Here is a 16,153-nt window from a genome sequence, read left to right as displayed (position 1 = left end):
AAATTCTACAATACTCAAAACCACGTGCTGTAGCTATAAATGTAGTCCTACTTCAAGTAAAACTCTTCTGTCTAATTATTTTCCAAATCTTTGAAACTAGTTTTAAGAGTCACCAGAAATCTGTAGTTTAAGACATCAGACACATTTCTTAGCTGAGCCTTCCAGTGCCAACATGTTGGACCAATTCAGTAAAACATGCGGTAAATTATATGACTGTTTTATTTGAATTAATGGGACACTTTCCACAATGGCAAGAATTGTTACCAGGAGTTTAAAAGCCAGACATGGGCTCCAGGTTATTATTCAAAGACTGGTGATGAATTCAAATCTCACCTTATGGCCAGGTTTGGTTGGTCCGGTTAGGAGTGCAGGTTATGACAAAGAACAGAATAAAAAGACCCAAAGCAGTTAGGATGACAGTCTCAACAGCTCTGAGTTAAACAACCACACAAATGCAAGACAACTGGCTGAAACATTATTGGGCTGACATGTTGGGAGTGATCTGAAAGTTCTGAAATGTCATTAAGGATAGGGCTTATTATTTGATGTTGGTTACAATGAAGGCTAGCTCTTTTCTTCTCATTTAAATATTAAGTAGATCATAAGTAACAGATATGATTATGGACTCTGCCTGTATCTTAGTAGATTTGTGACTAATGGCAGCAGAAAAGCCATTCAGGGTACAGGAGCACTGGGCTTCCTCCCTAGACTCAAGTTGGACCACCTGGCTGTGTTCTGCATCTACAGATTTAAATGCCTGAAATCCAGTTCTTTAATCATAATGGTCCTTTTACCTAGAAGAATGTACAAATCTTGAAATAACGACTTGAAGAAGAAATGGTGTGTTACTGAAAATATCACTAAGAATTCAAATATGATTCTTGACATGTGCTGAGAATTAAAACATATAAACCCATGTGATAAATTATAATATCTAAACAAATAAAAGCATAGGATATGAGGTTTTTCTTCACTTTCAATTAAAGCATAATGGATCATACAGCTAAAGAAGACATTATCATTCGATATTTTTATTAAAAGAAATTGGTCCTCATTCTTAAGTTTTTCCTTTCTTAAGCTTAAAAAGTCCACCAGCCAAGGTTTTTTAGTTTTGGTATACTCTATCAAGGAAGGCCATTCTTTAAAATTCTAATATTTTCAAAGGATGGTTCAAATAGGACTAGTTTTCTGAAGAGATGATTCACCATTCTAATTTAGGAAAAATGAATGCTCTCAAACCTTTGGTTCAGGAGTGAGGTTGTGGGGCTAAAGTGTTTCTTTTTAAAGCAAAGCAACTGATACTACAAGCTGTGTGGGAAAAGCAACCTACGTGTTCTCTAGCCAAATCGTGAACGCACATTTTTGTGTGACATTCCTGCCTGGGGAGCCAGGCTCTAATTAAGATCTAGCCAGTTACATGATCACCAGGGAGATGTCTGGGGTGTGGGGAACACTTCAAATTATATTCCATGAAAACATTAGACTGTCAAAGCTTAGGAAGGCCCTGATTGTCCATAGAAATGGAGGTGGGGTAAATGACTGAAACTAACGCGAGCACATGTCAGCATAAAATAGCTGCTGACACAAATTGAACATGTGCAATTTTTTAAAAAGGTGGTATCGAATAACAGGCCAACAGCCATCCCCCTCTGCATTTTAGACCTCTTTCTTCTCTCCACTTTGGCTCTTTGTTGAGTCACTTCCATCAGGCAAAGTTCCATAGGATAAGCCATTTGAATCTGGTTGTATTTTGTCCAACATTTGTTTCCCTGTGGAGATAATAATCATAAAAAATCTTTTGAGCTCTTATAGAAGAATAAGTCTTAATAATTTCCCTTCAATCTAGGCCACATTTTAGTACTTTTTTTTATACTATGTGGTCACCCTCTAAACAGCAGAGATAAACCTCAAGGAAGAAAAGGCCCATCGAACTCCACGTCCCTTGATATGTGGTCATGTGCTGTCCACGTGAGAGAGCCATCTCCCCATCCCACAGGGTCTACTTTGCTGGGCACAGAAATCAGGTTGAATCAGTCAGGAGGTTAACATGAAGCCTTCGCTCATCTCCGAACCTTTCTCCGCAGTGTTCTGTCTCCTTTTCTGTGTTTAGTCTAACACATATAACAACCTAGAAAAACAATGGCTTTCATAGTGGCTTTGAAAGCTGTTACCGATCCAATGTATGGCACTTTGTGAAATGAAAAATAGAATTAAAAACAAGCAAACTTTCTTTCCTACTAAAGAACCTCTAACCATACAAGTCATTTATAACGCACACTTTTTTCATGAATGCCACTTCTTGCATTGAACGCTCTTAGTTGAAGATGTCTCAAATGGGAACGAGAACACAGAATTCATAGGGCCCTATTTTCTCAGTCATAGGGTTGAGGCTTTAATGGCTTTTGCTTCAAAGGCTTGGTTCAAAAACCATGGTGGAGGAAGCTGTGAGAACATCACTATTCTTGTCTAGAAAACTATAGGTCACCCCAAATCCCCAGCAAAGCTGGAGATTGTTGGGCATGGGTGGGCAGCGGAGGAGGTGAGGACACAGTAGACTGCTTTCTTTGTTCTGGACATTGCTTCTCTTGTCTACGTGACTAAAGCGAGTTATTTCTCAGTGAGAGTGGGGAATTGGAGAGATGATGTATGTTAAACTGATCAGGACGAATGAGATGGGGGGAGGGGAAGAAGCCATTCATGTTCAGGTGACCATGAAGAATGTCACTCTTGGCCCCACAGTGCACAGGCCACCTCAGTCCTCCCCAGGAAGGATGCTCCTTGGCAGCCTACCCTTCTGTCCTTACATGTTCCCTCAAGTGCTCTCCAAGCGGCAGGGGGTCTGCTGCTGGTAGCCATTCCCTGCTTCTTTCTCTGCCTTTTTTCCATTTAAAGAAACTTGAAAAGGAAATTTGCAACATCACTCAAATCAAGAAAACAGGGTCAGTTCTTTTATATCTCCAGAGTTTTGTGCAAAACTGTCATTCAAATAAATGATTATTAACATTTACAGTTAAAACATCACCTCTGCTTTCATCATTAAATGCACATTTTTTGAGGATAAGAATTATATTTTATATTAACACCCCAAATAATACCAGCAATTATTAATTTATTAGGATAAAATTTTCTATTATAAATTAAAGAATATACAATTTTACCAGGAATATTTCCAAAATCAATGTAAGACTGTGGCAGATGTTCTTTTTCTCGATTTCTTGTGACCAAAAACACACCAAGGAATGACAGAAAACACCTGTAAGAAAAATATTAATTAAAGAACGCAAGAACACTGAAAAAACTCATGGTATTAAATAACTGGGCTCCATATTCTACATGATGACATAAATTCCATTGGTTTTCTTCTTCCTGTTTCTCATGGTAAGCTGCCTAGAACTTGTCTTAATTGCTGCAGCCAATAATATTTGTCCCCAGAACCAAGACCTGGGCAGCTTCCAATAAATCTCTGCCCCAGGTTTTTAGCATCTGGAGGCTAATTCAGGCTCTAAACCCGTTGGGTATACACTAGGTCTCATTTTCTATCCATGCATGCCCAGACCCATTACTGGCACGCAACACAAGCAAAAAAATAATTTATTCTTAATTTTCTAAGAAATTTAGTTGTCCTTGGCCATAAGAATAGTCATAGTTTCCAGACCCCAGAAAGTTAGCTTTGCCCAAATACATTATGAAATTGAATTTTCAAGATAGATAGTTTTCTATGCTGAAACCAGTGTGGGCTCAAGTTTGCATAACAGTGGTCATGCACAATACAAGATGAAGAAGCAGCAAAGCATGAACGGAGTGCCAGTTGGAACCAATGGAAAATCCTATACACTGGCAATACTCTGTCAAAGTTCTGCTCTCTGTTTGCAAGAATGTCGGCAAGTATACTCACCAAATCTCCAGGAAGGGTTAATTCTGGGCACAAGACACAAGAAAGGGATGCTACCAAGCTGATATTATTAGGTCCAAAGCCGGGGATCAGCATTGGCCTTTATTCTAGATGATCCCAGAAGCATCCATGCTTCCCTGATTGAGATATAACTAGGGGTTTCCAAGGGCGAGGTACATCTCATAAAGTCCAAAAAGGTCAGGGAGCAGCTACCAGGGCCAGTGGATTCATCTTGACTGCCCGGAACTGAAAACTCCCCAATGTTTCAGAACCCTCAGAGAAATACCTAAATCACAAAGTCAGAGGCACAGCCCTGTGTGGGGCGTTAAGTTGAAAAATATGTTTCTTTTAGGAGCTCAGGAAACTCATGTTTCTTATATTATTTTCCAATTTTCTACGCCTCACATACAATGCCAAAAAACCTACATAAAAGTAACAGGATTTCACATCCCCTACCTCTGAGACAGTTACTCACCCAAAAAGATATATAAATATAGTGAGAAAAGCTGCCCCAAGGAATTCCTGGTAAAATATGATACCTATAACAGGAATAGAAGACAAAATGAAGTTCAGGGTAAGATATTTACAATAGCTACACATTGCTTTTCAAATTATGTTAATATTTTTTCTAAGTATTAGAAAGGCACATTCAGTAATTTAAAGATATTTGCATGCCATACTTATATTTTCAATGATTCCAAAAAGAACATAGATTTGTAGACTTTACATAATGTATCATTAATATAAAACCAACAAAATTGGCATAACTTTTGCAAATAGAAATTTCTTATCCAGTCCAGGATTTGTCCCACTGGAACACGCAAGAAAACAAAACTCTAGCCATATTTCCCACCTACAGTTTTAGGCCAGGGGTCACCAAGCCTGGCCTAAGAGTCTGGATGGATTCCGGGGCCTTTGACATAGCGTGTGAACTTCAGGTCAGCTACTGCCTGTGCTGTCGTTCTTGCAAATGCCCTGTGGTCTGCTGGTCCGGCCACATGCTCACTCAGGCACTGGGGGACACTGTAGCAACTGATGTGCTATCCCAGCTCCACTTCTCACTGCCAACCCCCTCTCCCATCCCCTTCTTCTGGTCTTCCTTTTTGGGTGAAGGAAAACATGGATGTGACACTCTGATGAGCTTTTCTTCTCTCCTTGTTGTCCTCCTCTTCTTGGTCTCAATAATTTCTTCTTGGTCTAAGGTCCCAAAGCCTTCATAGAGTTTTTATTAAACAAGATATCTTTAAATTATATATTACTTGGAATTAAATTTTTGTGTGTGTGATGTTAGCCTTGCTAGTCAGTCGACAAATATTTATTAAGAGTCCTATGCAGCCCCTGTTCTAGGTGCTACAGATACCATGATGAACAAGACAGAGGCCTGTACTCAAGGAGCTTTCTCAGTCTGAAGTCCGTCTCTTCACCTAGAGAATAAGCTTCTTTCAGGAAGAAGCCATGTCCAGTTCTAACGAATATTTGTCAAATGAATAAACATTTCTGAAGCATTTTTCCATGTTATTACACACTTCCTTGTAAACATTTTAATGTTTTCATGTTATTCTAAGCTGATGCACTATGACAGTCATTTCTCTTAGGGCATTTTAATTTGTTCTGAAGTTTTTTTGCTTTCGTAAAGTAGAAATAAACTTCTTTGTACATATTTTTCCAAGTATCTTAGGATTTTTTGTTATTGTCACTTGAAGTAGAACTTCTGGTTTAAACATTTTCTTTTTTAGAATTGTAGTAAAATACACATAACATAAAATTTACTATCCTAACCATTTTTAAGTTTAAAGGTCAGTCGTGTTAAGTATATTCCCATTATTGTGCAACCAACCTCCAGAACATTTTCATCTTGCAAAACTGAAACTCTATACCCATTAAATGACTCCCCATTTCTTCTTCCCCTTAACCCCTAGTAACCACCATTCTGCTTTCTATTTCTGTAAGTTTGAGTACTCCAGATACCTCCTATAAGTAGAATCATACAGTACTTGTCTTTTTTGTGAGGGGCTTATTTCACTTAGCATAATGTCCTCAAGGTTCATCTACATTATAGTATGTGTCAGAATTTCCTTCCTTTTTAAGGCTGAATAATATTTCATTGTATGTATATACCACATTCTCTTTATCCATTCATATGTTAATGGACACTGGGTTGCTTCCACCTTTTGGCTATTGTGAATAATGCTGCTATGAACCTAGGTGTACAAATATATGTTCAAGTTCTGCTTTCAATTCTTTTGGACATCTACACAGAAGTGGAATTGCTGGATCATATGTTAATTCTACATTTAATTTTTTTGAGGAACTGCCATAATGTTTTCCATAGTGGCTACCTCATTTTACATTCCCATCAACAGTGCACAAGGGTTCCAATTTTTCCACATCCTTGTCAACACTTATCTACTATTTTTTGCTAGGGGACATCCTAATGGGTGTAAGGTGCTATCTCCTTGTTTTGATTTGCATTTCCCTAATGAATGGTGATGTTGAGCATTTTTTTCATGTGCTTATCGGTCATTTGTACATATTCTTTAGAGAAATGTCTATTCAGGTCCTTTGCCTATTTTTAAATTGGGTTATTTTTTTGTTGTTGCTGAGTTGTAGAATCAAAGATTAAAAACATTTTTAAGGCTTTTGATAAAAACTATGAAACTCAGTTCCAGGAGGGTGGTACCATGCTACCCAGTTCCATGAGAGTGCCCGTGATACTGCAGCCTTGTCGGCACTGCTTATTGCAATAAAAAGAACAAGACAAAAACTTTCCTAATTTAGTAGGCAAAATATGGTGTTTGATTTTAATTTTAAGCTATACTTTTTGATGAAGGTAAAGAGGAGAGATTAGTCAAGAAGCTTCACCTCCCTTCCACACTGCAGTAACATCAGATGAACTGATATTACTCCCGGAAAGCTTCAGCCTCCCACATTCATCCATTACTCAGCCCTAGCCCTACTGGTCCTCCTATAAAACTTTCCTTTCTGGGGAACTACATTTTTACACATCTTTAGCATGTTAATATTAACTATTAGGCTGTATGTCATGCCTAGAACTCCTTTTGGCTTTGTTCTTTTCCTTTTCCAATAATTCTAGGGCACACAGATGTACAGTCTTTTCTTACTTTCTTTTGTCAACAAGCATAAAATGCTAAAAAAAAATTCGACGTCTTGGGATATAATCTTTTTCTTTAAAACTAAGGCTCAACTTTGGGAAACAGAAAATGAATTGATTACTTTTAAAAACTGCCACTGGCAGTCACATTGTTTGCCATGAAATTAAAAAGATGTGCCAATTAAGAAACAGATAATCCCTAATTACCTGAAAAATATATAAACTTTGCGCTGGGAAATGAACTCCCAATATGAGAAAGTAGCAAATACATCCAATAAACCAGTGAACTAGGGCATGCCAGTACCAAACTTAGGAGTGATATATCTGAATCTAGTGTTTTCGTTTGGACCAAGTTTCAAATTTATGCTTTTTTTAAAAAAACATTATTGTATCTGATGTAGTAAAAATAAAAATAAAAGAACTGCAACAGCAGAAAAATAGAGGTCAGAACAGCAAAAGTAATAGTTTCTGTTCTCATCTGCCTGGCCATCCCTGGAGCACTGGATTCAGTCTGGGCCCCACTCTCTGATTAAGGGGAGCGGGGCAGGGAAGGAAGAGTTAGTAATAGACCTGGGGTTGTTTGGCCCAGAGACAAGACACAAGAGGACACTTCAGCGGCTTTGATTATCAGGGGGGCTGGCAAGGAGGAGGACCCAGAAAACAGAACTAACATGAGTGTCTTAAATTCATCGGGAGGCTAATTTCCACTCCAATATAAGGAAATATTTTCTAATAATTAGAGCTCTCTAAATAATTAGAGTGATTCAAAACGGGGCTGAGCGATCTCAGGAGGTAGAGAGCACTGGGGAGCACTCAAACAAAGTAGAATAACCTGTCCTAAAGGATGCTACAGAGGAAATTCAGACACTAGGGGGAGGCTAGGAGGATGTGGGCTACACGGCTCCTTATAACCTAAAAGTTCCTTGATTTTCTCATTTACTCTGAAAGAAACTTCATTTACGCTTGTTGTGGGGGTAGAATCACCTAAGTATGGAACACCAAAACTCACCTGCAATAATGGCACTGGTTGTAAAGAAAATATGGTTAACTGGCACCACCGTTGTCGTATTATAGAGCTTCATGGCTTGATTCAGGAACCTAGAGCAGAAGGCACTTACTGAAGCTCTGGCTTTAAGAGACGCTCAGAAATAAGTTAACAATAACTTCAAGAAATGCATGTTCTTTAACTACAACTACAAAGAGAAAGGAAGTGCAGTAAAAGGGCATTTCCAATCAGCAGTCATAGCTTATACGCATCTGATGTATGAGATCAGATGTCAGGTTTTATGGTCTGTTTAAACCAACAACAGTAACAATGAAAAGCAATTAATCATATTCTGAGGCCACATAAGTTTGAGTTGGAAGCGATTCAAGCTGCTGGACCAGTATCACACTGGGGCTGATTCATTAGGATAGGCCCTAGAATCTGTTAAATATCATATCTGGGGAATAGTATAGCTATCCACTGACATGCCACGTGCCAAGAAAGAAGATGGAGAAGTAAAGGAATGTTTAATGTTTCAAAAACAACGCTCAGTACTCCAGCTGCACAGCACATGCGGGAGCTCAGCTTCTCACTTTGGCCACCAACGTGATTCAGGTTCCCACAACTGTGTTGTGCTGCCCCATCAGGGACTAGACCTTTCTCTAAAGCAGTGCATTGCACTGACATCACCTGGGCGCTTTTAGAAAGCACAAATGCCTTAGGTCCTATTCCAGAGCAGTTGGAAAAAAAATGTGGGCAGAGTCCAGGTGCACTTGTGCGTGTGTGTACACGTATGTATACATGTATGTGTGTATATATGTGCATGTATACATATATGTATTTATATGTGTACAAATAAACCTCCTCAGGTAATTTTAATGGGCAGCCAGGGATGAGAAGCACAGTTCTATAGTCTAGCGTGTCTCATAGTTCTAGTGTGTAAGATGCAGGGACTAAAACAAGGGTGATAGGAATGCAGTTTACCTTCAGTTGAGTCTGCCTTTTAAATTCATAAAGCACAGTTTAAAGATAATGATGCTAATCACCAAATTCCAAAAGATATAGTAGTACTGGTTAATTCAGAAGAAAGAGAGATTAAAAAAATAGCAAGACTGAAGTATTAGAAACACACTCAGTCTTACAAGGAAATGACAAATGAAACAGTGACAAAACACGGGGTTTCTCCAGTAATTCTTCATGCTCCTTATAACAGGGCTTATATCCAACCCATAACAACTAGACTTTACCTCTAGTACCTATGGAAGGAACCACTCTCTTCCAGAGTTTGGGCTCTAATTTCCTAGCTGGCACGGGGATGGTGCTTTTGTAAAGCATTTTGGGGTAAACAGAAAACTTTCTGGTTGACTCAAGAAAGCCTAGCAGGCAGAGGCATAATCATGATGCTAAATGGAGGGGAAGTGATTGGAGCAGATGGAGGTAGGGGGAGAGAAGAGCAGAAATTAAAAATGTTCCATGTCACCACTATTAGGCCCCAAGAGAAACATAAAACAATCATTCCCAATCCCATGGGTACAAAGAAAATTCTGGCCAAAGATGTAAAGTTCTGGGGAAAGGATTTCCCTCCCGGCCAAATGTCTGGTTTTGTCCATCCCTGGGCAATTAATGAGCATGAGCTAAGAAATTAAGGTGAAGGGTTCATGTATTTCCTATATTTAGAATGAAATCCTGGATGTGGACCTGCCCCTTTGATTTATTGCTAATGACAACCTGTGTACAATGGATATTAATTACAAGCAGAAGAGCATCAGGAAAGTATCAAAGTGCACTTAGTTGGATTACGGCTTTACTTCAGAACTCACAGACGTGAAGGCAAAGCTTAGTGAAAACTGATTATTGCATGCGAAGGATAAAGCAAGGCATGTTGGCTGAGCATAAGCTGTACACCCTTCACCCTTAGAAATCAGTTGCATCTAATTTTAATTATCATCTGAAGCCAATAAAGATTAATGCTCAGAGAAGCACAGGAATGCTGAAAGATTAGTGAGAATGCAGAAGCTAACTTACTTGACTTGGAAAACACAAGATGCTATCATGACGATAAACATGACATAGAAGATGGGATAAGTCAGTTGCATTTTATCCGTCACAGAAAAAGTGATCATGCCTGAGACGGCTTTTACTGAAATAACTGTCAATGAGGCTGAAAAAGAAAACAAAAAACACAAATAATATACATATTTGAGAAAGAATTACAAATAAATATCTTAAGTTTACATGGTAGAGTAGTAAATACTCCAATTATGCTTTAAGAATGAAGACAGTTGTGAGAGGTGGGGGGTAGGAGTGACACCAGCCAAGCAGCAGCCCTGTTGCTCAAGCTGTGCTGGACTTTAAATTTGCTGAAATCAGCTAAAGATCTGCTGTGGGACTGGGTGCTTTTTATCTTTGGAGCAAGATGCTTATTTTCCAGCCCTAACTGTGGAAAGAATGCTGCGGAGGTTATAATTACTGGTAGATGGGAAAGGAGAAAACAATGAAGGGAGGAGATAAGAAAAGTCAGATTATCCACGTGACTTTAATGAGAAAACAACTATTAAACTATACTGAAAAGTTTTAAAGCCAAATAGATGAGAAGACTGGAAAGTGAAAAGCAACTCACTCCATGAGTTTACTATGAGCTGTACTTAGTCTGTTTGAGGACTTTTGTTAGTAAATCCCTCGAAGTTTCATTAAACTATTTTTTGACAAAGATGCTAATGGGAAGCAGGACCAGAGCTGAGTGTTCATTTCTCAGAGTCAACCATAAATCTAAGATTTACATAAGCAATGTCTATTTATTTTCTATGCTAAAGAGGAATCAATCCCTTATGAGAACAAATTTTTCATAGGTTTCAAGCAGCAATGAAGGAAAAGTGATTTGAGAAGGTTATATTGATGTGAAAGCAATGAAGTATTTTCTGGAAACATCATGTTTCTGTAGGAAGAAGGCAGTGTTTTCTTTTTGTCTTAGGTCCTTTGAAATTACTGTTGCATATAATTCCATAATTTAGCTGAAACTCACAGAAAGTTAAAAAACATTTTTACATGAAATCAAATAATTATAAGTCAAAGGCAACGTAAAGAAATACTACCTTTGTTGCAGTTGATCTACCTGATTATAATATATCAGGGCTTTATTCCTTTCAGCTATTGAAAAGGTTATATACATATAATATAATTAATATATATTATATATATTACATATTATATAAAATGAGTATGCTATGTATCACATATATAATAATAATCATATATATAATGAGTATATATGTATAATGAGTGTATATATATATAATGAGTATGTTTAAAATACCAGGTGATGGCCAACTAGGGAAAGCCTCCCATATTTCCTTTTCCAAAAACTGAAAATAACTTTAAGTTGAAGAGTATCAGGGCACACTTTGAAATTATGCATTTTCTTTCTGTTAAAAGTCATAATTAACAGAGGAGACCAGGTGATAAATTCTAAAAACTATCCCCAATTTGAACAGACAGGCCCTTACAGCTGGCCCCTCTTTATCTCAAATTGTCTTTTGACCTGATCTTTTTACATATTTTCTACAGATTATGACAATAGTCATATTTTAGCTAAACTAGAAATTTTAAATGTCTACAGAAATATGTGTCACTTGATGGTTTAAGTTTGTAAGATTAGCTCCTGAGAGATCTTGATTTCCTCCTAAACACTTTGCTTGCAATTAGAGCACAGTGCGGTTATGGTCTTGTGATCTGAACAGCCAGTTTCCCAAAGGGATCATTAATGCAGAAGGAGTTGAACACACTGTTCCATTAGCCTCAGAACCTCAGGATTGCAAAGGCGCTCAAAGGTCATCTAAGTCAACCACCATCTGATGTTAAATTATACTTAAACACAAAACAAAAACAAAACTAGAATTCTTTATTAAATAGCTAAACAAACTATCAGTTGCTATAGTTAATTACTATATTTTCAAAGCGTGCACAATCACCAACTGATTAATCACTATTTATTGTAACTCTGCAAGTTATTTCCAGGCTGGTGTCAAGTACTTCTAAGTTTTTTTTGATGGGGGCAGGGTGGGTGATGAGTTCAGGTGGAAGTATGAAATTGTAATGCAGTATCATTCCATTTTTGTATTTATAAAAATAGAAAGTACTTATGTATGCACAGAAAAAAAGCTAGAAGAAACTACATCAAGAGACTGTCAGTGGTTATCTCTAGGCAGTGGGATTATGAAGAACTTTTAAACTCATTTTTTTAAACTATCAAAGCATATATCTTCAATTAAAAAATTTTGGAAAATGCAAAAAGCCTGGAAAGAAAAATAAAAATCATCTGTAATCTCAACCCTCATCCTAAAATCATTTTTAACACTGGAGAATATTTCTTAATAGTTATTTTTTTGGGCTGGCCCGATGGCTGAGTGGTTAAAGTTCCACATGCTCTGCTTTGGCGGCCCAGGTTCACAGGTTCAGATCCTGGGCATGGACCTACTCCACTCATCAGCCATGCTGTGGAGGCATCCCACATACAAAGTAGAGGAAGACTGGCACAGATGTTAGCTCAGGGCAAATCTTCCTCACAAAACAAAATATATATATTTTTCTATCTCTAAGCATGAATATATATTTCCCATGTGAATCATACAGTATACACTACTTAGGAACCTGTTTTCCATTGCTGTTAAGTATTTTCTATGCATTACTATTCTTCTAAAGCATGATTTTTATTGGCTGTAAAGTATACCTTTGTATGAATGAATACTTGTTTTGGTAACTCTCTATTCTTGTATATTTAGATTATATCCATTTTTTGTTTGGTCTTAAAAATGAGGCTGTGATAAATATCCTGAACATAAATCTTTGTGTATCACTCTGCTGCTTTCCTTAGGAAAATCACCTAAAGGGGAATTACAGTGCTGACAGCAGTATATTTCTTCTGAAATATACTGGCAAACTGCCTTCGAAAAGCACCAGTCACACTCCTACCGTATTGTGCTGCAGTGCTCAATTACATAGATTTTTATATTTTTCTTCATATCATTCTCTGTTTTCTTAATTCTCAACAATAGACATGTATTACTTCATCAATATGACAGTACCATTTTTGCCTAACATATGCCGACCTGCGTTTGAAATTCAGCCCTCATTTGATTCTTGGTTCTTCATCAATTGCTCCTTCCAAGGACTTTCCCAAACTGCCATCAACGTCTCCTTATTAGAGCCATAAATATTTAATCTGTGAATTTGGCTTCGGCAATCAGAGCGTGCTAAGCATAGAGAAGGCCCTCCTAGCTTTCCTAGCTTCCTGATCAACTGAAAGGATTCTGGTATGAGTCTTCAGATTCCATTAAGAAAGGAGATGGCAGCCACAGCCAAAGGGAGCCACTCACTAGATTTCCTTCTTCCTGGTTGCCCTCACTTTCTATTTTCTTTTTTAATTCCATTTTTTTATCTATCACACAAACAATATATCAAGCAATAAAGTAAAAACAAAATCCACCTACCACTACCTCTCATTTGTTTCCAGTTTCCATCGTAACGTGTGCTTTTCATCACAACAAAGGTAGGTACAATGTTCTGTGCTACTTTTCCATTTAACACGACACCATAAATATTTCTCAAAGCTGCTACATGATCTTTACGATCATTTTTTTTCTTGGAAAAGTCATTAATTATCATTGTAAAATATCCAAACAGCACAGATGAGTATAAAGTGAAGGGTGGGCATCTTTTTCTCGTTTTTTGCTGCAATGAGAACACTTCTGGTATTTTACCATCAGGTACACTTCAGCTTTTGGTTTAAGGGAAATATGTCTTTCCAATTTCATAGAAACAGAGAATATAATGGTGGTTGCCAGGGGCTGGGGGGAGGGAGAAATGGGGTGATGTAGGCCAAAGGGTACAAATTTTCAGTTAGAAGAAGAAGTTCTGAGGATCAAATGTACAGCATGGTGACTACAGTTAAAAATATGGTATTGTATACTTGAAAGTTGCTGAGAATAGATCTTAAGCATTCTCACCACACAAACACAAAAAAGAGTTAACTATGTTAACTATATGAGGTCATGCATGTGTTAATTATCTTGAGCTTGGTAATCATTCTACAATATATATGTATATCAAATCATCATGTCTTATACTTTAAATATATGCAACTATATTTGTCAATTATTTCTCAATAAAGTTAAAATTTAAAAAAAGAAATATGTTTTTAACACACAGGTATCTCTCCATTCCTACTGTATTTCAAATTCTTTATTAGGAATGGATATCAAACTTTAACATGACTTCTCAGCATCTATTGAGATAATTACATGATATTTCCCTTTTGAGTCATAGATTAATGGATTTCTTAAAGAACCATCCTTTAATTCCTATAATTAATTAATTAATTAGTTGATTAATTCAAATGCTTATTTTGTGCTCACTATGCTCAGTCCCAGGTAAAGTCTATATAGTGTAACTGTAACAGACAGCCTGTGTCCTCACAGAACAAATCTGGCAAGGAGGACGAGCTCATAACAATATGTAAATCTACAAGTAGAATATGTAAATACAAATTATTTTAAGTGTTACAAAGAAAATGAACTGGTTTCATTAAGACTACTTGGTCATAAAGTATGATTTGTTCTGGATTCTACTTGCTAATTTTTTATTTGGGATTTTTACATCAATATTCAGTAGTGAAATTAGTTCATAGTATTCTTTCTTTCTTTCTTTTTTTTTTGATAAGGAAGATTGGCCCCAAGCTAACATCTGTGGCCAATCTTCCTCTTTTTGCTTGAGGAAGATTGTCGCTGAACTAACATCTGTGCCAGTCTTCCTCTATTTTGTATGTGGGATGCCGCCACAGCATGGCTTGATGAGTGGTGTGTAGGTCTGTGCCTGGGATCCAAACCCATGAACCCCAGGTCACCAAAGAAGAGCGCGTGAACTTAACTGCTGTGCCACTAGGCCAGCCCCCATAGTATTCTTTATCTGTGCTATTTTGGATTGGTATTTATACTGATAATGTTAAAACATAAAAAGTGAAAGCCTTCTTTTTATGTCTTCAAATAGTTTGAACATCAGAATAATCTGTTTCTTAAAGATTTAAAGGCATTAACTTCTAGGTTGAAAGTAAAAGAAAGTCTAGGCGTGGTTCTTTTTAGCATGTAGCTTTTTAACAACACCTCTATTTCCTCCATAGTTATTTTCCTTTTAAAAATAAGTAATTTATTCAAGTTTTCATATTTATTTTCATTTTATGTTTTTTCTAATTTGGGGTATTTGAGATTTTTCCTTTTTTTTTCTTATGGAGGATCTATTTTATTGTCTTTTAAGAACTGATTCTTGGGTTTATTTATCAATCCATTGCTTTTCTGTTTTGTAATTCATTAATTTTTCCCTTTGTCTTTATTAACAGTTTCTTTCTGCTTGCCTAAACTTTATTTCAGTTTTTTTATCCTAACTTCTTGAGTTGACTGCCTAATTGACTTTCACTTAAAGCAATGAATTTCCTTTTGAATATAGCATTAGTCATAAACTATAGGTTTAATATTAGATGTTTTCATAACAATTTTTAAAAACATATGCTGCAATGAAATCTTGCTTTGTACTTTGGCCCAGCTGCAGCTTAAGAGCAGTGTTAACATTTTCAGGTGGTACAGTTTTACTGGTTTCTATTTTTGTTATTATTTTCTGTTTTTATTTCACTGTGATCTGAGAATGTGGTCTGTACTATTTCAACCTCCTGGAATTTATCAAGGATTTCTTTGTGGCTAATTATACAACCAAGTTTTGTAAATGTTACATCAAAGGCGTTTGAAAAAAGGTGTATCCTCCGTTTTCAGGATTTAGAGGTCAATATTAGAGCTGCCAGATCAAAATTAATTATTTATCTTAATTCCTCTATCTTTACATATCTTTCTATCTATTTATCTTCCATGAGCTAAGAGAAGTCTCCTACTCCTGTTCTATTTCTGTTAACACAGCTTTTGAAATAACTGCTGCCCAGTCTCCTGTGCCTCCTCCCAACCCCTAATCTTGCCAAGATTAGCAACTAAATACTAACAGGGGGTCTCCAGGATCTTTCATTGCATTTAATGCTTCTGCCTTGATTTTAACTTAGAGAGTAATATCATGACCTTCTGCTTTCTTTCACTCTCAATCTCAGTTACCTTATTTTACATGAAATTTATGT

At 36.9% G+C, this 16,153-nt stretch overlaps 1 protein-coding gene across 1 annotated transcript in view; it reads right to left on the bottom strand.

Annotated features, from left to right (window-relative positions):
- Positions 1-201: 201 nt before the first annotated feature.
- Positions 202-16,153, bottom strand: part of NIPAL2 (NIPA like domain containing 2) — a 69,877-nt gene continuing 53,925 nt past the window's right edge. Inside the window, exons 7-11 of the mRNA XM_046642046.1 lie at positions 10,015-10,150; positions 8,014-8,102; positions 4,368-4,431; positions 3,159-3,253; positions 202-1,769 (exon numbers count right to left, since the gene is read on the bottom strand). Of these exons, the coding sequence (XP_046498002.1) occupies positions 1,657-1,769; positions 3,159-3,253; positions 4,368-4,431; positions 8,014-8,102; positions 10,015-10,150 (497 nt within the window). The 3' untranslated portion in view covers positions 202-1,656. The remainder of the gene's footprint in view (positions 1,770-3,158; positions 3,254-4,367; positions 4,432-8,013; positions 8,103-10,014; positions 10,151-16,153) is intronic.

The sequence above is a fragment of the Equus quagga genome, chromosome 16 (genome assembly GCF_021613505.1).
Source record: "Equus quagga isolate Etosha38 chromosome 16, UCLA_HA_Equagga_1.0, whole genome shotgun sequence".
Taxonomy (NCBI): Eukaryota; Metazoa; Chordata; class Mammalia; order Perissodactyla; family Equidae; genus Equus; species Equus quagga.
This window is presented reverse-complemented; position numbering and strand designations above follow the sequence as displayed.